General features: G+C 36.8%; 1 protein-coding gene across 1 annotated transcript in view; it reads left to right on the forward strand.

Moving 5' to 3' along the window:
* Nucleotides 1-25,402, forward strand: part of LOC117713937 (contactin-associated protein-like 3) — a 149,104-nt gene that overhangs the window by 57,445 nt on the left and 66,257 nt on the right. The window contains exon 4 of the mRNA XM_034510488.2: nucleotides 21,118-21,265. Within this exon, the coding sequence (XP_034366379.1) occupies nucleotides 21,118-21,265 (148 nt within the window). The remainder of the gene's footprint in view (nucleotides 1-21,117; nucleotides 21,266-25,402) is intronic.

Genomic DNA, 25,402 nt, shown 5'->3' on the forward strand with positions numbered 1-25,402 from the left:
CTTCAAGCTTATGTAGCAAATGCTTTATCCACCAGCCATCTCCTCACCCCGTGTTTTCATTGTATTGCTAAATAAACCTTGTATCTCAAACTGAGAACAGTACATTTGGAAGTAGTTCATGTCCAAGCTTACTTTGTCATCTCTGCTTAAGAGGTGCAGTTATACAGCAAATATTACCATCTGTAACAGATCCCAAATTCAGGAATACAGACCCACTGTGTGTCTGCCCTCTACTATACCAAGAGACGGCAGAAGGAAAAGTGGGGTGATAGTGGAATATTTAAAATTTCTATTTCATAGACAAAAGAAGACAGAGGCAGTTCACAGACAGAACTTCAAGTTCTCATAAAGTAGAAACATATTTTGAACAAATCAGAGACTTTAAAAAAATCATAAAAGTAGTGTTTCAGTGATTCTAGCCTGAAAGGGAAAATGGAAGAAAACACAATTAAGGTTATTATCCAAGAAACTCTATTCTAAAGACAATTACTCCCCTGTCCCATATATATATATATATATATATATATATATATATATATATATATATATACATATATATAATGTAAGGTTATGGGGAAAATATTTTACATTCAAACTACAAGTAGCTTCTATGTTGTAATCTTACTACCTATTCATTATTTCCAATTTGTTTCTTCTTTATTAGTTGACACATCATAGCTACTCACATTTATGGACTACTATGTGGTCATTTTATACATGCCCACAATGGGTAATGATTGATTATTAGCATTTCTACTTCTTCAAACATTTATCATCTTAATTTTCAAACAAAATGTGTACATGTAATTTTGTTTTGTTTGTTAAGTCATTATTGTCCTTTTTCCATTTTTGCATGTTATAGCATACAAGAGTTTATGTATACATGTTTGTATGTATGTGGTCACACATGTAATGTGTGTGCATGTGGAATCCCAAATTGGTATTGTGAATTATTTGACACTCTTCTACATTATTCGTTGAAGCAGAGTCCCTCAGTCAAAACCAAGGCTCATTGGTATGGCTAATCTTACTAGCCAGCTTCATCTAGAGATCCCCTGTCTTTACATTCCTGTGATGTAATTACAGGTGGATAACCACACCCACTTGGCACTTACATAGATTCTGAGGATATTAACATGTTTGCAAAGCAAGAGCTTTAACCCCCTGAACAATATCCCCAGCCCTGACATGTTGAGCTAAAAGGGTTTGACTAATGAGCTTATAAATAACACTTTTAGGTTTGTCTTTCTGTAGTCAAAATAAGCAATAAAAAGAATGAAGCTTCAGAATGCACATTTGTCATGCACTGAACAAAATGATAAAATATGGCCCTTTACTCTCATAGAAGAAAATAGTACATCAACAAGATAGAAACTGGAGACCTCTACTTAACATCCAGATCTTCTAGAGAGTCAATAGAATATCCTGGATGTTGTTGACTCCTTGGAGATAATGGTTAGTCCTCTGGAAGGTAGCTTGGTGGCTTTTAGAATAAAGTGCTAACACATAATGCAGGCAGGTAGGAGAGACAAGGCTGCATGTCTATTGTCACTTGGCTTCCTAGATAGACATTTGCTTTTTGTTTCCCTCCATAGAATTGAACTTTTTGCATGAAGTAAGCATTCATTTAAGTTTTTATTGTTGATAATATGACTATTGTAATTTCTATTATGGATCCTTTTAAATGGCAAAAAAGTATTTCTATTTATCACTAAAACAGCTTCAAGACATAATTTTATGGAGGCTAGTCATTTGATTTTAGCAGATCAGATATATTTCTAGGTAGATTGTATTTAAATTAACGGGTTTTTAAAGTATAAATTTAATATTTTTGAGAAATGCTAGGTGCTATGTTTAATGAATGATAATAAACATCAGTGCTAATATTTCTCTTATATACAGTGTAAGATTCATTAGGTCATTTTGATCTCTTGTGCTACAATAAAACAAATGAAAGCAACTTATTTAACTATTTATTTATTTATTTATTTATTTATTTTATTGGATATTTGATTTATTTACAATACAGATGTCATCCCCTTTCCCATTTCCCCTCCCTAGAACCCCATTACATGCATGTAATAAGGTCAGTTCTAGGTTGAGGGTCTAGCAATACAATAGAGATTACTTCTTTGTTGTAGCCTACGATTTAGACTCCTACCTGAAATTACTTCTTGGTTCTAGTCTAATGTCAAATTCCTGCTTGAAGCCTAATTCCTTGTCCTTGGCCAATGTTATATTCCTACCAAGCAGCCCTGTTCCTTGTCCTTGGCCCATATCAGCTTTTTACCAAGCAGCCCCAAAGGCTCTCCACTTCTCCCACTTTTTCACTTCATTAACAAGACTAAGCCTGTCTTAGGTCATTCTGACAAGAATGCCTTCCTTACCCATCATGGAATATGCATTTACCAAAGGCAATGCACTTTTGTCTTAGGTTAGTAAAGCTCTGTACAGAATCTTAATTCATCCTTGGCTTGCCAACCTGTTAATTTAATAACTCTGTCTGGGGGTCCATTTTCAGGTTTAAGCCATGTACTTTGGCTGCCAACATGTTGATGTTGTTAAAGATAAGCTTTGACACAATGGGCAAGAATAAAAGTATTCCCAGGACAAGAAGGGCTAGCCTGATCAAGCTATATATGCCATTCCTGAGCTTTGTCCAAAATGGAAATACTAAGCTCAGGCCATGGATAATTTTATCAGCATTATCTGCAGCATCAAAGGTCAACAGAGCAGCATTCCTTACATTCATAATCTCACTATGCAAAGTTAACACACCCAGAGAGGGGTTAGGATTATGCCAAATATCCTACAGGTGTCTTTAAACTTTTTTCTAATTATAATGACAATCATTGTGAATTTTAAAAGTAACACTACTCCAATGACAAAGCCATCTCATGACACTTGGGATGGCTTTTAGTTCTTGAACCCTGAACATCCTTCAGATAATTTGAATGTGTTATAGAGCTTAATTCATTGCTCCAGATACTTATATAAATCCTTTTGTATACTCAATAGATTAGTAACATTTTTTTGCTAGGTGATTAACAAAAATAGTTGTCTTAACTCCTTGTGTCAATGCTATTGCAGAAGCAGTGGTGCTAGCAGTTAATGGAATTAAAGCTGTTATACCAGCAATAATCAAGCCCGTTACCTATTGCTTCTGCTTAAAGCCTAACTCACTTCTTCCAGCACTTTCAAGCTTTTCTCAGAGAATCAAGGTTTTCTAATACTCAGGGCAGTGAGACAAAAGCTGGTTGATCGACCCCCATAACAGACCCCCATCTCAGGTTTCAACACACTAACATAATTGAAAATTATACAGTCAATGCAACTTACAATAAATGCTGTAGAAGAGACAAAACCAATTTTAGCTTGACAATTAAAAGAGCCTTAACACATGCACTAACCCTTGTTTGAAATCTAGATCCTGTCCCAACATTATCTCTTGCTATCCTAACATCATAGCAAGCTACAGCTAGCTTCCAAATATGTCTCTGACAAAGTCCAGATCCAGTCTTCCAAAAGTAGACTGTTATTTCTCATATTGGATTGATTTCTAGACCACTACATGATTGAGTTCTAATAGCTGGGCACCTTTAAGAAGAAAACAAGAAACATAATTTCTCTTTTCGTTTCTCTATCCCACAAGGTCTAAAAACTTGAGGCAAGGCAACTTGTCCCATCTGGGATATAGTCAAGCAAAGGTGGGTCAGGAACATATATCCAATACAACTCCCCAGTCACTCTTGTCAGGGCACTCAGCAAGCTCACAGGTCAGCATCATTCTTTGTCTCAATAACAGTATGTCTCACCAATCTTTTTAAAGTTTCATGGGCCTCTTCCACAGTACTTTGTCCTTGAGGAGTATATGAAATCCCCATATTAAATTGTTGACAAAAAGTCTCAACTGCTCAACTACAATTGCCAGACCCATTATCTGTTTTTTTTAATTGAATATTTTCTTTATTAACTTTCAATGTTATCTCCTCTCCCATTCCCCCCAAAACCCCTATCCTATCCCCCTCCTTTTATTTCTATGTGGGTGTGCTCACACCATACTCCCATTCCAGCCTCCCTGCTCTTGTTTTCCCCCAATACTAGGGAATCCAAACATTCAGGCACCAAGGACCCCACTTCTACTGATGCCTGACAAGGCCACCCTCAACTACCTATACAAGTGGAGCCATGAGTCCCTTCCTTTGTGTTCTCAGGCTGGAGGTGTTAGAATGGCTATTCCAGCTTGTTTCTTAGGACCATTTGCTTGAAAAGTTGTTTTCCAGCCTTTTACTCTAAGGTAATGTCTGTCTTTGTACTGAGGTGGGTTTCCTGTATGCAGCAAAATGCTGGATCCTGTTTATGTATGCAGTCTGTTAGCCTATGTCTTTTTATTGGGAAATTGAGTCCATTGATGTTAAGAGATATTAAGGAGACAATATTGTTGTTTGCTGTTATTTTTGTTATTAGCAGTGGCATTGTTTGTGTGATTATCTTCTTTTGGATTTGTTGAAAGAGGATTACTTTCTTGCTCTTTCTAGAGTATAATTTCCCTCCTTGTATTAGAGCTTTCCTGCTATTATCTTTTGTAGTATTGGGTTTGTGGAAAGATATTGTGTAAATTTGGTTTTGTTGTAGAATATCTTGGTTTCTCCATCTATGGTAATTGAGAGTTTTGCTGGGTATAGTAGCCTGGGATGGCATTTGTGTTCTCTTAGGGTCTGTATGACATCTGTCCAGCATCTTCTTGCTTTTATAGTATCTAATGAGAAGTCTGGTGTAATTCTGATAGGTCTGCCTTTATATGTTACTTGGCCTTTTTTCCCTTACTGCATTAATATTCTTTCTTTGTTTTGTGCATTTGGTGTTTTGATTATTAGGTGACAGGAGGTATTTCTTTTCTGGTCTAGTCTATTTGGAGTTCTGTAAGCTTTTTGTATGTCTATGAGCATCTTATTCTTTAGGTTAGGGAAGTTTTCTTCTATAATTTTGTTGAAGATAATTTATTGGCCCTTTAAGTTGGGAAACTTCACTTTCTTCTATACCTATTACCCTTAGGTTTGGTCTTCTCATTGTTTCCTGGATTTCCTGGATGTTTTGTGTTAAGAACTTTTTGCATTTTGCATTTTCTTTGACAGTTGTGTCAATATTTTCTATGGTATCTTCTGCACCTGAGATTCTCTCTTCTATCTCTTGTATTCTGTTGGTGATGCTTGTGTCTGTGACTCCTGATTTCTTTCCTAGGTTTTCTATCTCCAGGGTAGTCTCCCTTTGTGATTTCTTGATTGTTTCTAGTTCTATTTTTATGTCCTGGATGGTTTTGTTCAATTCCTTCACCTGTTTGGTTGTGTTCTTTTGTAATTCTTTAAGGGATTTTTTTGTTTTCTCTTTATGGGCTTTCTTCTGTTTACCCGTGTTCTCCTCAATTTCTTTGAGAATATTATTTATGTCCTTCTTAAAGTCCTCTAACATCATAATTAGAAGTTATTTTAAATCTGAATCTTGCTTTCATGGTGATATGGGGAATTCAGAACTTTCTAGTGTGGGAGAACTACGTTCTAACGATGCCAAGTACCCTGGTTTGCTGATTCTTATGTTCTTGCACTTGCCTTTCGACATCTGGATCTCCTTAATGCTACCTGCCCTGTCTCTGACTGGAGCCTGTCTTTTCTATTATCTTGGTTGTATCAGAACTGTGTGGGGTGGGTGTTACTACTGGGGTTAGAGCTAAGGACCAAGATCTGCTCAGTGCTCAGGCCCAGACAGGAAGGAAACAGTGCTCTGGGCCAGGAGTGAGTTTCTGGGTCCTAGTGGGTCCCAGTTACTCCCTTTTTGGGGCAGGTGTTGCTGTCTCCTTATCTAAGATACTGCCCATGTTAGAGTTCCTGGGAGTCCTGCTTCCTCTCTACTTAATTTATTTATAAAAGCTTCATGATCATGGAGAAAATTTCTGCATTTAACTCTTTGCTTTTGACATTTGCCTTAAGACTGCAGTTCTCACTAAACTTGAGATTGAAACAAACAAACAAACAAACAAAAAATAACAATGACAGTAGCATAGATTTGGAAGTTCAAGGGCATGGCACTATACCAGCTCATTTCAGGAGAGGGCATTCTTAACTATATCCTATAGTAGGCTGTCTTAACTATATCTTGAAATAGAAAACTATAGAAACTGAGGTCTTATGGTCTCTCCTGTAGTCATCTCCTCCATGACCTATAGACCATCCTACCAGCATTTGCTGCTTAAAACACTATTTCCCATACATGAACTTTTAGAGGGAAGGCTTAAACCACAATAAAGGCATATCTAAAAGTTGTGATTTAAGAAGGAAAACTTGAATAAATTAATTTTTATTTTTCTCTAATTAGATTATTTCTTAATATCAAAGTGAACAAAGGTCATAAAAATTGGCTTAGGAGAGAATTGTTATTTATTTAAGATTTAGTTGATAAATGTGTCTTCCTGATTAGGTTATTATTGAATTCTCTGCAGTTGCTATTTGAGCTAATTTAAAATGATTTCACATAGATTGTGGCTAAAATTGTTGCTGAACAATAGATTATTTGCTCTAAGTAGTTGTTCTTATTAAACTATTTTTCTTCTTCTCAAATATGATATCAGACCATATGAATTTTAATGGTTAACAAAAATACTAGTATATTTTCATATGCACATATATTTTTATTTGCTTATTTTGTGTATATATGTTAGGGTTTGTGCATGGTTGAGGTTCATATACCATGGTGTACATGTAGAGATCAAAGGACATCTTTTGGGTTTTAATTCTTTTTTTCAACCTTTATGTGGGACTTACAGATTACATTCAAGTCATCAGGCTTGATGGCAAACATATTTATCTGCTGAACCACTACCTTAACTCCTTATTCACATACTTTAAGCACATATTATAAGTACAATTGATAATCTCAACCTCAAAATCATGCAGTTTATCTCTTGAACAAACTTAGTCTCTCTCTCTCTCTCTCTCTCTCTCTCTCTCTCTCTCTCTCTCTCTCTTTCTCTGTGTGTGTGTGTGTCCTAAAAATGATATTAGAAAAATGTAAGCTAATTTACCAATATTCTATCTCTAGTAACATGTTGATTGTACGTCAGAAGTTAAATATAACTTTCTTCCTTATTACAGAGTCATATTTGGACCAGATGGAATAGATACATGTAACACCATCTAACAAAAATCATATAGAACTTACATATTGCTTTTGACTCCATTAGCTGTATGTTGACCATTTGACTTTGGCATTTTTCTTTCATTTTTTTATTCCAAGACAGCTAATTTTTTTCCCCTATAATTATCTTTCTTCTGTGTCATCAGAATGTGAGGTCTTGGAGCTTAACTTCAATTTCATGGTCCATGTGATTTCCCCTAAAATGTTATAAGCATACATTTATGTCTTTCAGAGTTGAGCCCTTTTCAAGTCTGAATAAATGACTGCATACTCAAACATATAATACTATAATAAATGATTAGATACATTCTAAGAAATACAGAGAATTAAGTAAATAACTACATTTAGAACTTTAAAATATTAGGGGAAAATCTGTATAATTATTTTGGCTATCAGTTATTTCATTTTAAATAACCATGCCACTTTGCAGAGGTAAAATGTTGATATTGGTTTTCACATAATCACTGCAAAAAAAGTAGGTCAGCCTGTAAGGATAATGGGAAAATTGACCTGATTCAACCTTATTGAGTTCTGTGTGACTGTTCTCAAAGAGACAATAACAAAAGTCTACTCAGTTCAGACAGACCCTTTATGACAGACTAAAGCAAATGCATTGCCAAAGTCCATCTTGATAGACCAAAGGTTACTTACAGGAGGAAGAATGATTTGAAAAGCTGTACCACCAAAAGACCACCCCTCAGGGGTAGGGGGATACTAGAAACACAGAGTTCACTAAGAAACTTTCAGGCATCTCACAAAGTTGTTGAGTGTCTGTTCCAAACAGCTCAGATGGTCTGAGAGTATCTCTCAGAAGTCCTTACAGTTTATATAGGTCAATTTTCAGTACCTCCTGGTGATTCTGAGGTATATACTTCCCGAATCCTAAGGAGCTTCCTTATAACATGCTGAGTTTTAAAGACGCCGCCTGCAGATTTAATGCATCAACTTGAAGGAAACTGCTATGCAACAGGGACATGGGTTATAGACATGAAATTTGGGTGTCTTGTGTTGTTTGTTTGTTTGCTTGTTTTTAAATATATAGAGAAACTCTTTCTCTTAAGATTTATATTTTATATAGATGAGTGCTTTTCTGGCATGTATGTCTATGCACCATGTGTGTGCCTGGTGCCCACAGGAGCCAGAGAGAATTTCAGATCTCTGAGACTGAAGTTATAAAATGTTTCAAGCTGTCATATGACTTCTGGAAAACAAACCTGAGTCTACTAGAACAGCAGCCAGTGCCCTTAACTACTATGCCATCTCTACAGCCTCAAGTGTTAGGTTTAATCAGAGGAAGAATTGAAGTGGAGGCAAGAGGCTTTCATAATCAGCAGTCTTGATCAGTATGTTGTTTGGCTGGGCATGATCTCATTTCCAGTGCTTACAGATGGTCATGAATTAGCCCTGATCTTTCAAGGAAACTATTTAGCTCCCATGAAAGGATAGCCACCACTTGTAGCTGATCTCATTGTAGTATAATCTATCTGTGAGTTCTAGCTTTTCTTAAGATCCAACATTAAAAGGTACAGGACAATGACTGAGGACTTTCAGGTGAGTCTTCTGTCATTTGAAATAGAGTATTCTAAAAGCAGACAGCACATTACCATAGTTAGTTACTTTTATACCTAAAGTCTTGAAGAAGAAAGATGTGTTTTAACCAGTATTTACACAATAACTCTTGAGTACAGAGTTAAACAAAAATCTTACTCAACAAAAACACATTTGGAAATGAAAGATTAAACTGCCTGGCATAATTTGCTTTTAGTTACTTTTAGTTAGGATTTTACTGCTGTGAACTGACACCATGACCAAGGCAAGTCTTATAAGGACAACATTTAATTGGGGCTTGCTTACAGGTTCAGAGGTTCAGTCCATTATCATCAAGGCAGGAGTATGGCTGTGTCCAGGCAGGCATGGTGCAAACAGAGCTGAGAGTTCTACATCTTCATTTGAAGGCTGCTAGCAGAATACTGACTTCCAGGCAGCTAAGATGAGGGTCTTAAAGCTCTTGCCTACAATGACACACCTACTCCAATTCGGGGGCGGGGGGAAGTGAGGGCAGCCCTGGTGTGGGAGGGGGAGAAGTCTTCTTTCTTTTCCTCTTGTCAGTTCTTCTTGAGGCAACCAAGAGAAAGAGCGTCAGTGAGGGAGGGGGTAAGACTTGGTCTTAGGAGATATTTAGAGTTGCTGTATAATAGTTTATTTCTCTATGATAGAAAAGTTTACTTACTATGCTATTGTAGTTGACTTGCCCACTGGTATCCTCTGGCCAGAAACTGCCCTTTCTGACACTTAGCACCTTAGCCCCAAAACAGCAGAGGATTAGGCAAATAGCCTTTATACTCTCTCAGCAGGAACTGTTGGACCCTGATTTATGCCTGCTAGTTTGAGGTTGCAGGAAGAAAAAACACTTAGAGAAGTTATTATAGAGTTTATTACTAAGGGTAAAAAGTTTCCTATGAAAGCTATCTAAGGGGAAAAGTGGAAAGGTCCTGAGTGGGGAAAAGAAAAAAATTCTAATAAGGGAAAAGTTCTAAGGGAAAGAATTCTAGGCAGGGGAAAAGAAAAGGAAGGGACAAACTGCTAACTAACTACTACGACTGCTGCTACTACTCTCTTTTTCTTTGTCTTCAGTACTTATGCATCTTTCAGAGTACAAGGTCACATGTTACAAAGTTCATCACAAGTTCACACAAAAGATCAAATCATAAATTGAAATAGAAGTTTACAACAGAGAATGTTTACATATATATCCATTAGGAGTAATTATCTGGCTAAACATCCATCACCTGTCTAACACCACAGGTTCACTGAAGGTTTAAAACTATAACTAAGAAATTAGTGAAGTTTTATATAGATAAACCCAGGCAATATTTTTATCTTCTGTCCTAGCACCTATAATAAACAGTGAGTTCCCTTTTAGTGACTTTTGGTTAATTGTTTTACAACCTCTTAGAATGTGCTCTGAGTAGGAGAAAGTCTGGTTACTATCTAAGAGCAATTAACTGATGACACTTGGGAGACTGGCACAGTTCTCATTGCAGTTTTGACTATCAGAAAGGGACTTAATATCAGTCCCACTATATAATAGCTTAATAATCATCAATATAATTTTTGGAATTTTTATAGGATCATCATTAAGACTTAAGAAGTCATCTATTTGTCTATATAGCATCACTACAAGACAGTACATCTTCGTGGGCCTGCTGAGATCTGCTCCAAAGGGGTGTGCTATTGCTTAGTGATTGTTACATATGAAGAAGAAGAAGAAGAAGAAGAAGAAGAAGAAGAAGAAGAAGAAGAAGAAGAAGAAGGAGGAGGAGGAGGAGGAGGAGGAGGAGGAGGAGGAGGAGGAGGAGGAGGAGAAGGAGAGGGAGAAGGAGAAGGAGAAGGAGAAGGAGAAGGAGAAGGAGAAGGAGAAGGAGAAGGAGAAGGAGAAGGAGAAGGAGAAGGAGAAGAAGGAGAAGGAGAAGGAGAAGGAGAAAAGGAGAAGGAAGAAGAAGAGCATATTAATAGCAGGAATCTTTCCTAAAATTAGTCCCTAACAGCCTTGCTGAATAAGGGCTCACTTGTCCAGATTATATAATAATCCAAGGCAAGCCACTTCAGGATGATCACCTGCTAATTATTAGCTTGTCCCATTATGGCTCCTGACACTCCAACAAGGCCACACCTACTCCAACAGGGCCCCACTTTCTAATAGTGCCACTCCCTGAGCTGAGCATATACAAACAAACCATCACAATTACCTTGTGAGGAGCCAGTGCTTTTCAGGAAAAACATTTCCTCAGTACCTGTTACAATATTGAGTTATTTTCTGTGCATAGGAAAACAAAGAGGGGCTTCTTGTAGAAATATTGAGATCTAGCTGCTTCTAGCAATGCCACCAGGTATACTAAAGCTCCTGTTGTTTTATATGTTATTCACTGAAGCATGTTCTAAATTTATTTCAACCTAAGAGAAGACTAGAAAGTAGTTTTGGTCCCCAGATATTTTGCAGCTCTCTTCACTCCACTGCTGTTAATTTTGTTTTAGCTATTTTTCTAACTGTCTTAATAAAATATATGATAAAAGAAACTTAGAGAAGGAACTATTTATTTTTAGTTGGCACTTTGAGAATGCAGTTAGTATAGACAGTATAAAATAGAGTTTATTCGGGGCATGGGGAGGGTTGAGAGAAAGGCAGAAAGAGAGAGAGAGAGAGAGAGAGAGAGAGAGAGAGAGAGAGAGAGAGAGAGAGAGAGAGGAGGAGGCCAACCATGAGTATATGGAGAGAGAGGGGGAGGGGGAAAATGGTAAGGGAGCAGGAACAAGAGGAAAAGAGAATAAGAGCAAGAGAGTAAGGAGGGGCAAGTAGCCCCTTTTATAGTGAGTCAGGCACACCTGGCTATTACCAGGTAACTGTGGGGCAGAGCCTAGATAAAATGCCAACAATTTTAGTACAAAATTTTTACCAGAAATTTTTAATGGGAAAATTCTTTGAAAAGGACAGTTTGACAGTTTCTCAGTTGTTAGTATCAGCATCCCAAAGAGGGAAAACATAACAACAATAAAAACTGAGAACTACACGTGAAGGGGACATAGTTTATTGGGTGGCAACAGTAAAGAAGAAAATTATTTTTACAGAAAGTCAATATGCCAATATGTTATAGAGCTAATATTTTTGAGGAAAAAAAAGAATGTTAGAAGATGCAAAAGGTGGTGTGGCTGAAGTTTTATTACCTCCTCTAGGATCGTTTTTTTCTCTCAGGAAATCATTGGCAAATGACAAAAACACCTAATGGGGGATCCTATGAGTTGGAATGGAGAAACTCAGAAAACTTTTTTTTTCTTGTCTTAGTGTTTCCTGTCCCACTATTTTCTTTTTGGTCAACCCAGGAGCTGTATGTTTTGACTTCTCTCAGACCTTTGGGTTTTATAGTTGTACTTCTTAGCAACCTGACATTTGTCTCATCTATATAATTCTTGACCATGTCTGCCTTTACCCATGAAACAACGCACTTGAGTTGGTAAATATGAGCTTTCTAAAATAAAATGGAAACAGGATGGTTTCAGGGTGTATATGTTCTCACTTTGTTATGAAAAAGGTCTCATGGTGTAACATGGTGGTTAGAAAGCCATTGAGCCCAATCAATGATCTTGCATATTAGCCCTGGATTTTGTACTTGAAAGCATCTTCTCAAAAGTTAATAAAATAATAAATAAACACAAAAGAAAAGGAAGATAAAATATTATAAGAAGCAGAGTCATATATGAGGGATCAAATACTCAATGTTAGAAAAAAAAAAACAGTCCTATTGTTATAGCTTACAAGAAAGAAAGCCCATGGCTCCATGCAAGCCAATATTCTTTCTCTGTAGCTTAACTAAATTTACAAAGGAGATTGGGGGAATAAGGTATGATAAAGAATGGATGTGCATCTTTTTGTGTTTTTATATTACTTATAAAAAAGAAAGGAAAATTTAATAAGGAAAAGCTGCTTATAGACATATGTAAGATCTTACAGAAATAAATATGCTTGGTATTCTTGTGGTAGTTGTAGTAGTTAGCCTTGCAGAAACTGGCTTTACAGTATACTTTGTTTTCTTTCTTTAACTTTAAATGAAATATCAAGGGTTCTCTTTGCCTTTACCAATGACAGCTTTTAGTTTAATGGCAAGGATCTCAAAGGATTTAAAGATTCATCTCTTACATTCTCTAGATATTTATAAGAGAGCGTAAAGTAATTTTCCTCACCTTGAGGCTTCACACTAATTCAGTATGTAGATGATTTATTTATAGCTGCTGACACTTCAATACTTATAAAGAAGAAAATTTAACTTACTAAAAGTTTCAGTTTCCCAAGGACATACAGCATCCCCAGATAATTTGGAATATGATCAAACATAATTCAAATATTTGAAACACTTTTGATGGATCAATGAAAACAATTCCATCCCAGTTAGTTCTTTATAAAGAAAATCCAACTACCATCAAAACCCAAGTTTACCAGTTAAAATGTGGCTTGAGATTTTGGTCACTGTGTCATTAATGGATCTGTGTATGTGCGTGTACATGTACATGTGTATATACAGGGGGTAGTGCATGTGCATTTATGTGCATATGGAGGCCAAAGTTCAATTTCTGGTGTAGTTCCCCAGGAGTTGTCCACCTTGTTTTATGAGACAGGGTCTCTTAGTCTAAAACCTGCCAAGTAGCCTAGGTTCACTGGCTAGTAATTTCCAGGAATTCAACTGTCTCTGTCTCCCTAGCTCTAAGAATGCAAATGTATGATAGCATTTCCTTGTTTTTTAAAAACTGAAATAAAACATAAGCTAAAACAACAAAAAAGCCCACATTAAAGTTGAACAAGGCAAATCAACAAAAGGTCAGAAGTTCTAAGAGCAGGCATAGGAATGAGACCCAGTCATTCATACTTTCATGCTTCCCATTAAAAAAACAAAACCCCCTAAACTAAAAGCTATAATACAGCTTTAGGTAGAACCTCCACTACAGTTGTTGGGGGGGATTGAGCTACATGTCTTCTACATAAGGACCTCATTCCAGCCTGTATAAGTTCTTTGGTTGGTGACACAGTCTCTGAGAGCTTCCACTGGTCCAGGTTACTTGACTCTGTTGGTTCTCCTGTGGGGTTCCCATCAGAGAGGAGAGGCGTTGGAACTCTGTGAGGCAGGTACCAGGATAGGGGACAGTGATTGGGATGTAAATAAATAAATATTATTTTTAAAATTGTTTAATGCAAAAACCTATAATATATACACAAATTGCTTGGCATAGACCCATGTAGGCCCCATGCTTGCTGTTTTAGTCTCTGTGAGTTCATATGACCTTTGCTCAGTTGATTTAAAGTGAATTGTTCTCCTGGTCTCTTCCATGCTCTCTGGCTTTTATAGTCTTTCATTCTTCTCTTCTGCAGTATTCCCTGAGCCCTGAAAGAATGAATTTGGGTGGATTTAATAAAGACATCCCATTTAGAGTAGTATGTTTCAAAGTCTCTCTCTCTCTCTCTCTCTCTCTCTCTCTCTCTCTCTCTCTCTCTCTGCTCTCTGAATTATGTCTGGCTCTGAGTCTCTGTTCCCATCTGCTGCAGGAGAAAGCCTTACTGATGATGACTGAATAAGGTACTGACCTATAAGTATAGCAGAATATCAACAGGCATCAGTCATCTTGTTACTCTTTTTTTTTTTTTTTTAAGGACAGTAATATTTGGTTATATCCTAGCTCTCTGAGCTATCTAGTCTCTGGTTCTTGATCACCCAAGCAGTGTTGGGTATGGGTTCTATCTCATTGAGTGGGTCTTAAGTCAAATCAGATATTGGTTGGTTGCTTCCACAAGCTTTGTGCCACTATTCCCCTAACATATTTTGCAGACAGGATAGATTATAGATCAAAGGTTTTGTGGCTGGGCTGGTGCTTACATTTCTCTTTTAATAGCCTGTAAATACCTTCTCATGCCAAGGACACTAGAATGCAGGCACCCATCTGACCCTTTCATGTTCAATGTTTATGTAGGTTTTGTCTTCAGCAATGGGGCCTTGTTTAAGCTTGTAGAAAGTAACCTATTCTTTTGGTAACAGCCTGGATTGTTTGGGGATTTCCATGAAATCCCTTTGGCCAACAACTTAATTGAATGCAACCTAGTCCTGCAACTTCATTTGGTGATAGATGGTTAACTGGGACTCTTTCTCCCTCATTATTTGGAGAATTCATTAGAATCACCTTCATGTATTTTTGGAAGATTTCACTGCAATAGGTTTCCATATCATTTTCAAATGTCCCCCAATTCCAGCCATTTCTACCCACATTTCTTCCCTTAACTCTAACTCTCCTCCCCTTCCCAACTAATCCTCTCATTTCTGTTTCCCCATACAAATCTTTTACTTGCTTGGTTAGAGTTATCCCAATATGTTTTATATTATTTGAGGCTGTTGTGAAAAATGTTGTTTCTCTTATTTATTTTTCATTATATTTGTAATTTGTATACAGGAGAGCTAATAATTTTTGTGAGTTAATTTTGCTGAATGTGTTTATCAGCTGTAGATGTTTCATGGTAGAATTTATAGGGTCACTTATGTGTTCTATTTTATAATCTTCAAATAAAGATACTTTAACTTTTTCTTTTTCAATCTGTATCCCCATTGATCTGTTGTCTTATTGCTCTAGCTAATATTTCAAATACTATATTAAATAGGTATGGAGAGAGTGAAAAATCTTCCTTGTCTTGTTCCTAGTTTTAGTGGAATTGTTTTGAGTTTCTCTCCATTTAAGTTGATGTTGTCCATGGGCTTTCTGTAAATTGCTTTCATTATGTTTAGGTGTGTCTTTTATATACCTAATCTTTCCAGTACTTTTATCCCAAAAGTGTATTGGATTTTGCCAAAGGCCTTTTCTACATCTTATAAGATGTGCATGTTTTTTTCCTTTCACTTTATTTATATGATGGGTTACATTTATTGATTTTTATATGTTGAAACATCCCAGCATCTTTGGAATGAAGCCTACTTCATCATGGTGGATGATCTTTTTGATGTGTTCTTGGATTTAGTTTGTAAGTATTTTGTTGAGTATTTTTGTATTTAAGTTCACAAAGAAATTGGTCTGTAATTCTCTCTTTTTGTTGGATCTTTATTTGGTTTGGCAATCAGAGAGACAGCCACATACCCTCGTTTTCATGTTCCTTTAAGGCTGGAACTCAGGCCCTCATGCTTGTGCAGCAAGCACTTCCCTGACTGAGATATGTCTCCAGCCCTTCCCTAACTATTCCTAAAAGACAAAGTGTCTGACTTAGACTCTTCAGAAAGTATAGGCAACATGTTTACTGCAGTTAAAAGAAACTGAAAGAGTCTTTCAAACCTTTCATGTCCCTTCAGCATTTCCTCATTTTTATTCAGAGTTCCTAAATTGACAAATGTCTCCTTTTACTGTGAGAAGAATAGAACAATTGCTTGTGACGTGCTTACTCAGAACTAAGGCTTCTGTCACAGGCCTGTTGCTTACGGTTTGTATTTTTGGGGTTCTACTCTTCTGGAAAAGACTTGCTGTTTATAAGACATGACAGAGCCTCTGGCTAAAAACACTCAGTATTGACTCCAAAATACTGAGGATTCCATACTAGTGCTGCTATCTCACAAAATCATAAGTCATAAAACTTACTAGTGCTCCATCTTACACTAACATGATTGAAGCTGATGGAGACTTATGAGTACAGATGATGTTACCAGATCCTGAACACACAAATCAATATGATGACCTTGTAGTCACAGATGATGCTCACATTTAGTCTGAATTTTTATGTAGGTGTGATATGTAAACCCAGGTCCTTTTGCTTGTGCAGAAAGTGCTTTTAACACTAAGTCATCTCCCCTAGACAACAGATTATTTCAAATTGCATAGCCATATGACTTGCTCACAGTAATAGAACCAGTAAATTCTATTTGGATTTGCCTTAGATTCAAGTCTCTAACTTTAGACCTTTTATGAATGAATGACAATATACTGGAGACTCCAATACCAAAAAAAAATTTTGACAGTCTTGTTTTGGCCAACAAAATATTGTATTATAGGTAACTGGCAAACAATAAAGGTGCATTTGGCTATAGTTCTACATACTACAGAAGTTCTCAGGTATGCTGTTGATATCTGATGAAGACCGTTGTGGTGCATCATGACAGTGTGGAAAGGCAACTCAACAAGTGAAGCAGAAAGTATGGACCAAACTCACTCTTCCTATCAGAAGCCCACTCTTATATTAGCTCACTAACTTCTTACTCTCATCCCAGGCTCATCCTTAGAAAACAGAGGAAGCTGTCCGGAGCAGACAGGTCTCTAATGAAAATGCACTTTCAAAAGTCCTGTCTACTGCTTATCTATAAATGAAGATTTATTAAGTTTCTTCAGAATTGCTTACACCTGTTTTTACAGAACATACTTAGCCCCATTCTTCTGTAGCCTTTGTTTCTGACCTGACAAAACAAGGCAGAGGTAGGTCTTTATATCTAAAATTATTTCTGCAAATTTGTAGAAAAAAGTCTGTCATGTAAACTCTCAAAACAAACTCTGACCTTAATAAAAGACTACATTACTTTTTAAAAGTACTTTTATTGTAAGTTTATTTTATTAATAAGTTCTAAATGCCATCTCAGTAAATACTAACATAGATTCTCTCTCTTCAAAGAATATCCTTGCAAACTGGTATGTCATTAAATGAAAATAGTATCCAATTAAACTGAAATGTGAGCCTTCAAAACTTAATGATTATACAAAATAAAACTTAATAAATACATATTAATTTATATTATACAGAATAAAATTAAATATACTCAAGCATTTAAATATATGTATATACATGTTTTATTTATTTATCTTATGGTTCTGGGATCAAATCTATGCTGTCTCCAGGCTAGATAAGCTCTATACATTAAGCTATAGCTTAATTCTTTGAATGTATTTATTTTAATCATAGATAGTAAATGTCTGATTTTTGTGTTCAGATCTCTGAATTTTAATCAATGGTTAATATGCTCCAGTCATATTAGTTTATGGCTAACACTCCTCAAATATTGTCTTAGTTTTGTTTTCCCAAAAGCAAGTTAAGGGAGAAAATTATTTGGCTCAATTCCAGGTTACAAGCCATCACTGTGAGGAAGTCCAGGCAGCAAAAACTTTACTCAACCAATCACATCATATCCACACAAAGGCAGAGCAATGAATTAATGCATGAATGTTTACACTCAGCTTATTCTTTCCTTTTTATTCAGTCCAGGACCCAGCCCATGAAAACATACTGCCTACATTCAAGTTGGGTAGTCCAACCTCAATTAAACCAAAAAAAGAAAATTTCTCACAGGCATGCCCACAGGTGAACCTGATCTAGATAATTCTCAATTGAGATTCCCTTCCCAGGTGATTTCAAATTGTCTCAAGGTGACAAAGCCAAACACAAATACTAATCAATTTATTTTAGTTCTATTAAAACTAAGAAACTAAATTCATTTACTATGCGATGTCATAGTCATAACAATCAGAAATATATCTTCCTGTTTGTATTTTAAAATAAATGAGAGGAAAATAATGTTTTGTATATAAAGACATAAAACAACTGTTTCTGTATGCTTCCTTGGTTGTGGGTGGTGCATGTTATATGTATCAAAAATTTTAAAAACTTGTCAGTGGAATATGGAATCTATACCATGGGTGGGTACCAAACCCTGACACTATCACTGATGCTATGTTGTGCTTACAGACAGGAGCCTAGGATGGCTGTCCTCTGAGAGGCTCTACCAGCAGCTGACTGAGACAGATGCAGATACTTACAGCCAAGCATTAGATTGAGGTCAGGGACCCCTATGGAAGAATTAAGGGAAATATTGAAGGATCTGAAGGGGATGGCAACCTCATAGGAAAATCAACAGTGTCATCTAACCCAGACCCCTGAGAACTCCCAGAGACTAAGCCACCAACTAAAGAGCAAACACAGGCTGCTCCAGGCCCCACCCACACATGTAGCAGAGGATTGCCTTGTCTGGCCTCACTGGGAGAGGATATGCCTAATCCTATAGAGGATTGATGCCCCAGGGTAGAGGGATGCCAGGAGTGGGGGAAGAGCATCTCTCAGAGGCAAGGGGGAGGGAGGATGGGGTGACCAACTCTTGGAGGGGAGAACAGGAGGTGGGCAACATTTGGTATGTAAATAAATAAAATCATTAATTAAAAAAAATTAAAACAGTCAGAAACACCCCAATTTTCCAAGAATACCAAGCTACACAATCAAAATGTATGTGTAGACTATCTAGCTCAGACCCATACAGTGTCCATGATTGTCGTTTCAGTGTCTGTAAGCCCCTATGAACCCTGCTTATTGATTCTGTAGATTGTGTTCTTGTGTCTTCAACCTCTCTGGCTCCTAGAATCCTCCCTCTTCTGTGGGGTTTACTGGCTCTGCCTAGTGTCTTCAACTGTTTGGCTTTCTTTAAGGGCTTTATTTATTTCTTCTTTGAGGACCTCTATCATCCTCATAAAGTTGGTTTTAATGTTATTGTGCTTCTCCTATGTTGGAATATTCAGGGCTGGCTGTAGTAGGAGAGATATCCTTTTGTGGTAACATATTGCCTTGGCTGTTGTTGATTGTGTTTTTAACTAGCATCTAAGTTTGGGATGGTTATAGGTCTCGGTGCTGATTTCTGAGTTTCTTTGAATGGGTATTTCTTGAATGGGTATTTTGTTCTTTGTTTTCTGTTTCCTCTCTGGTCTTCTGGCTGGAATGGCCTGTGGTTGAGTAGATCTCCATGTGATTTGGGGGCTTGATTTCTGATACCCAGAGTGCTGATCAGAATGTCTCTGCTAAAATTCTGGTGGCTGCTGAGGCTTCTGGCAGAGCAGGGGGCTTCCTCCTGAGTTCTGGGCTGAGATGTGGTGATGAGAAATAAATAACACTTTTAATTGTTGGTTGAAGTAAGTTGTCCATTGCACGTATTTATTATAGTAACTTATTTTTAACTTCATGCACCAGGCAGAAAGTCATTGTAGTACAAGAGAGTATTAGGAGCTATGCTTTTTACTCTCTAATTTTAATTTCATTAAGTAAAAGTCCGTTTCTAATATAGCCTTAGTTGTTTGTATAACTTTCACTATTCTGATTTAAGTCTTTACTCATTGGGAAGCTGCTCCATAATAAACTCCTTATCTCCACCCACCCTTGGACTTTTTTATGTGTAATTCATACATTCATAAAAAGCTCATGTAAATAAAATTTTGAAAAGAAACACAACAGAAAATTTCTGTAAGGAAGAGGTTTGGTGTTTAGTGTTTATTTTTTGTTTTTACTTCTCTGTAAATGCTCATGAGCAGAATATTCACCTTATTTATTGCACTAGTCATTGTGATTTGAAATAAATAAATTTAAATGTTAAGAATCACTGGTCTCTCTTTTTCCTCCCATGTTATTAAAATTGTCTATGTTAACATGTATTAACTGTACATATTAATGGGTTCAGTATGATGTTTCCATATATATATGATAGTATGCCATATCCAGATCCAAACTAACCAGATCTAAACTCTATAGCTTTACACATGCACAAACACACACACCTCAATATGAGGCAAAAATATTTATAAACAGGCTTCTTTCTTCTCACTCTGGTCTTTCACAGTGCTCAGACAGCAAGAATGGGCAAAAGGCGCTCCTGGCTGAGCTGAGTAGAGATAATGGTGGTGTATTTCCTGCAGAAACTCACTGGACACCGGCCCATAAAAAGCTTCAGTAACCATGTTAGCAATGTAGAAATCTTGCACTTGACTTGTATTTTGTGCAAGCAGATTCAGGATGATAACATGGAGTCAATGCTGTGATTATAAAAGAAGACCCTGGATGTAATCTAATCCTATCTGACCTATACGATACTTACGTATATTTTTCCTCTCTTAGTAGCATCTCACCTGAGCATTAAGGAAGTATGGCTAGAATAATGCCTTAGGTCCCTTCTAGCTCTATATTACCATTCCCTATGATTCTTGGTAAATTCTTTGTAATCCTTGGGCATTAGTTACTATGGTGCTTCATTTCCCTAATGATTTAGTTTTATAAGAACAGCCTTTCTGCCTGGAGATGATGGTGGAAAGACCTGTGAAATGAAAACTTCAGGAGAGTAAGCCCAATGGTGGTCATAAACCACCATCATTAAAATGTTTATAAATATTTTAATGGTGCCGATATTTAGAGTATCTTAAACCAAAAGAATATTTAGACAATAGTAGCTAATTGAGGAACCAAGGCAAAATTGCCATACCTGTGTTAAACATTAGCAGAGTTATTTCGAAAAAAACCCAGCTTTTGGATATAGGCAGAGTTAACCATTGATATGAGCAGTGGTAATACAAAGGTGATTTTGAAGATACATCGACCCTTCCTCTGTGTTTTTTTTTAAACAGGGATTTTCAGGAAACACAAACGCAGACAGTGTGGTACAGTATAGTCTCCAGCCCTCCTTCCACACCAGGTTCCTGCGCTTTCTCCCCTTAGCCTGGAACCCCAAGGGCAGGATTGGAATGCGGATAGAAGTATATGGGTGTTCATACAGTAAGTGATATTTATTCTTCATGTGAAACAAACATCTGTATGAGATGCTGTAAAAATCAGTGTAAGTTAAAAATTACTTGTTCTAGCCCTTTTAATAGTTGTATAATTAAAATTGAGTTTTATTAAGAGACTTCTATTAATGCTTTATAACAATATAGGCTTTAATTAGTTTTTTCATAGTTAAATTTAGATGTTACTTAGTGGGAAAAATGTTTGATATAAAATGAGAGCCTAAGTTTGGAGCTCCAGTATCACATAAAAGGGTATGTGTGCAGTGAATGTCTGTGAATCCAATGCCGGAGACAGAGAACAGAGACAGGTAAATCTCTGGAGCACACTAACCAGCCAGTATAGCCAACAGATGAATTAGCAGGTCGGTGAAGAGAATCTATCTCAGTAAATGAGGTGACAGACAATAAAGGAAGACACCTGGTGTTGACCAGTATGCATAAAGCCATCCACACGAGTAAGTATATGCGACACATAGATGTCCTTGTCACACTGAATTTAGAAGTAGACTCAACCCATAATTCATTTATCTTTAGATTCCCAAAGTTTAATAAAATACTTGTAACATCATAGGCATTCATAAAGCCAATTAAATTCTAAATAATAACAAATGACACTGACTTTTGGAGACTTCTATGGGTCAGGTTTAGCACTAGTGTTTTGGGAGTAAGTACTAGCATGAAGAATCTACAACAACATGTCATGGTACTAACTACTTTTTTCTATCAGTGTCACTGTGAAGCCTTTAGCTCTACAACATACTATTACTTCCTCTGATCTTCATTTACTGAGAAATTATATTTCTGCACCAGCTTCTTTTATCATCTCTTAACTGTAATAAAAATAAAACGACATAGTGAAAACATGAATACAACACTAACATAAAAATCAAGCAGTGGAACTGATGTGACTTAGTCTTTGTTATCTGATGATATTGAATGCAATTATACAATTTCTTAACATCATGAGCATGTTTTAAATTCCTGTTAAAATGAAACAAAATTTAAAATATGCACATGGATATTAATGTAACTGCCCAGAGTTAGTTGTCATCAGATGATGTTAGTACATTCAGAGGAAAAAGATATTTGTGCATCTTGACAAATCAGTATGTTAGAAAATGATAAGATTTTGGGGGAAAATCTGGGCAGACTCATAGGGATTCTTGTCTACTATCTTTTTGGCAAAAATGAAACATACTAAGAGATATTTCCATCTACAATCATATGAACCAGCTAAGCATACCTAGAAGTATACTTGTATGCCACCATCTTTATGACACATCTGAGCAAGTCCAAAGGCTTCCTATTAGTCATTTACACAATGCCAGTTGAGCATATCCACAAACTCTTGCTCCCCGTTTTAACTTTTAAACATGATTTATACGAACCGGAGCTAAGCATGCCTAAGATTGTGACTGCCAACATTTCTTCTTAAGATATGAGTGTAAACTGAGCATGCTGAGAATGTGCCTCTTATTAATGTACTTTCCTATATGAGTATGTACAGAATTCCCCAGCAAAACATCCAGGCTTCCTTTGTTCAAGGGGGGCATTGATTTGGAAATAACTCATTCATTCCTTACCCAATGCAAATAGTCTTCCTCTGTGCTTTACTTCATTTTTTTAATGGGCTGTGGATATAACTTAATGAACAGATGGCTTGCCTAACATTCATGAGTCCATGTGTTCTATCTCTAGTACAAGTCACGGTGTCATGTGCATGTAATCTCAGCACTTGGGAAGTGGAGACTGGAAGATCAGAAGTTCAGTGCCATTCTCAGTTACATAGTGAGTTAGAGGTCACACTAAGCTACATAAGACCCTGTCTCAAAAATAAATGAATAAAAGTAAATATAAAATAGATTAAGTGGTTTTAAAATAGTGAAATATGAACATGTAGAACTATAGAAGAAGCAAAGAATAGACTGAATGGGAGTATCTTGGGCTTTTTAGGATGTACCAGGCTGCACTTCCTTCTCACAGGTGCTCACTTCTATTCTCTGCTAATTTCTGCTTCCATCATGTAGAGTGTTAATTTCTGAGACATATTAATAACCTACCACCCATAAAGTATTTTATATCTGTTTTACTATTAACCCCTCCCCCATACAATCCCATTAACTTGCTAATTCTGCCTGTTTCTGCTGTTAGTATTTCTATGAAGTACTAAATGTGACGGTGATGTTTTACCATCCTCCTCCTTTTCCTTTACCATTGGTCATCTTCTTTCACTAAGGAATTGTCTTGAATCTCTAACTGTGCCCACTGTTGTAGTAGCTATGATGTCTGATGTTTACAATTTCTCTTTGGTGCTATAAAATTAGTTTGTCTTCTATTACTATGAAACAACTTCAGGTGTACTGACTTCAAAGCATAGCATGCTCTTTCATGGAGATTTTTCTTCATACGAAGCTATTTCTCCCATTTCTTGGGGTCAAGGTTGATACCAGAGGCATCAAAGCTGTGTGACTGAACCTAAGAAGGGCCAGTGGACTCTGTGAAGCTGTCATAGAATTTATAGGCACTGTTAGCTTCTGCACCACAACCTGTAGAATATAAGTAACTACTAGCAAATATTTTAAATGCAAATAGATCATAAATTACCACTAGTGAGTATTATTTTACCAGAAAACTCAAAGTACCTTCTGCAGAGTCTCTAAATTATCTATTATTTTCTTATAATCATTGTTCAAATACATTAATTTTATTTATTTTAACAGTATAAATTGTATGGTCTATGTTAACAGGAATGACTTCTTGAGTTTTAATTAAACACCCTGTTTTTGTTTAAGAACTTTGTTTATCATATTGCCTAGTGGCAATGTCTTTTTGCAGTTTTATCTAATTTTTTACATTCCATTAATATTAGTATGCTCACCAACCTTCTCATTCACCTTATGTGTTCTTATGGATTCTTGGCTTAGCAGAAGCATTTTCTGGGTGTCCATTTTCAAATTGGGGTTGGAGTTGGTATAGTAACCAGAATTGTGGCTACTAACCTGCACAACAAAAGTTTTCTCAATTTTCCAGGTACTTTTGTGTACTTCATGCCTGACATTTTGTAAAACATCCCATTTATCCATGTTAATTCTAGTCCTTTTATCTTGTTTGCTAGCTCCCTCTGCTTTCTATCCATGTCTACAAGTTTTCAATGGCACTCTGGCCACACTTCTGAATCCCTCTTCTCATCTCAGAATTTGAGGAGTTCCACCCTGGGTCACCCTGTATTGAGCAATTTTCCTCCCTGGCCTGTGAACTCTTAGTCAATGCCCTGAGGGGAATTGTTATCCTCCTTTATTTTCTAAATTACCAGTCATTTCTATTGTATTCTGTCTCTCTCAACTCATTGACTCAAACCTGCTCCTACATTTTAAATATGTATTGAATCTGTCCAGACAACAGAATCTAAGACATCTATTAGCCTGCATGAAGCTGCTTCAGCTATGGAAACACAGAAAATAACAACTCAAAGAAGCAGACTGTTTTTGCTATGACTTTTCAGAGTGTTCATATCTTGCAAGTGACTGAGGGATGTAGCTTTTTTATTTATGTACTCTTTAACCAAATGACTATTTACACTAGTGTCATGCTATGTAAATTCCCATTTACACTAGTGTCACACCATAAGTGCAGCAGAGTCGTGTTTCAGGATCTCAGTCCTACTTTCTACAGTGAGTTTCCCAATCCATCGAGTTCCATGTTGTGTCCTTTTACTCGGCACATGGTGTCTGGTGACTTTCTGTTGCTTGAATGAAGACATAACAAGGATGTTGGTGAGATTACTTCTTTTGGGGGGTGGTTATTTTTTTATTTTTTATTGGATATGTTATTTACATTTCATATGTTATCCCCTTACCCCATCCCCCCACCCCACCCCAGAAACACCCTATCCCATCCCCCCTTCTCCTGCTTCTATGAGGATGTACCCCCATTCACCCACTCCTACCTCCCCACCCTCAAATTCCCCCACACTGGGCATCCAGCTTTCATGGGACCAAGAATCTCCTCTCCTACCTATGCCCAACAAGTCCATCCTCCCCTACATATACAGCTGGAGCCATGAGTCCTTTCTTATGTGCTCCCAGGCTGGTGTGTTAGACCCTGGCAGCTCTGGTTTCAGCTCCTT

The sequence above is a fragment of the Arvicanthis niloticus genome, chromosome 8 (genome assembly GCF_011762505.2).
Source record: "Arvicanthis niloticus isolate mArvNil1 chromosome 8, mArvNil1.pat.X, whole genome shotgun sequence".
Lineage (NCBI taxonomy): Eukaryota > Metazoa > Chordata > Mammalia > Rodentia > Muridae > Arvicanthis > Arvicanthis niloticus.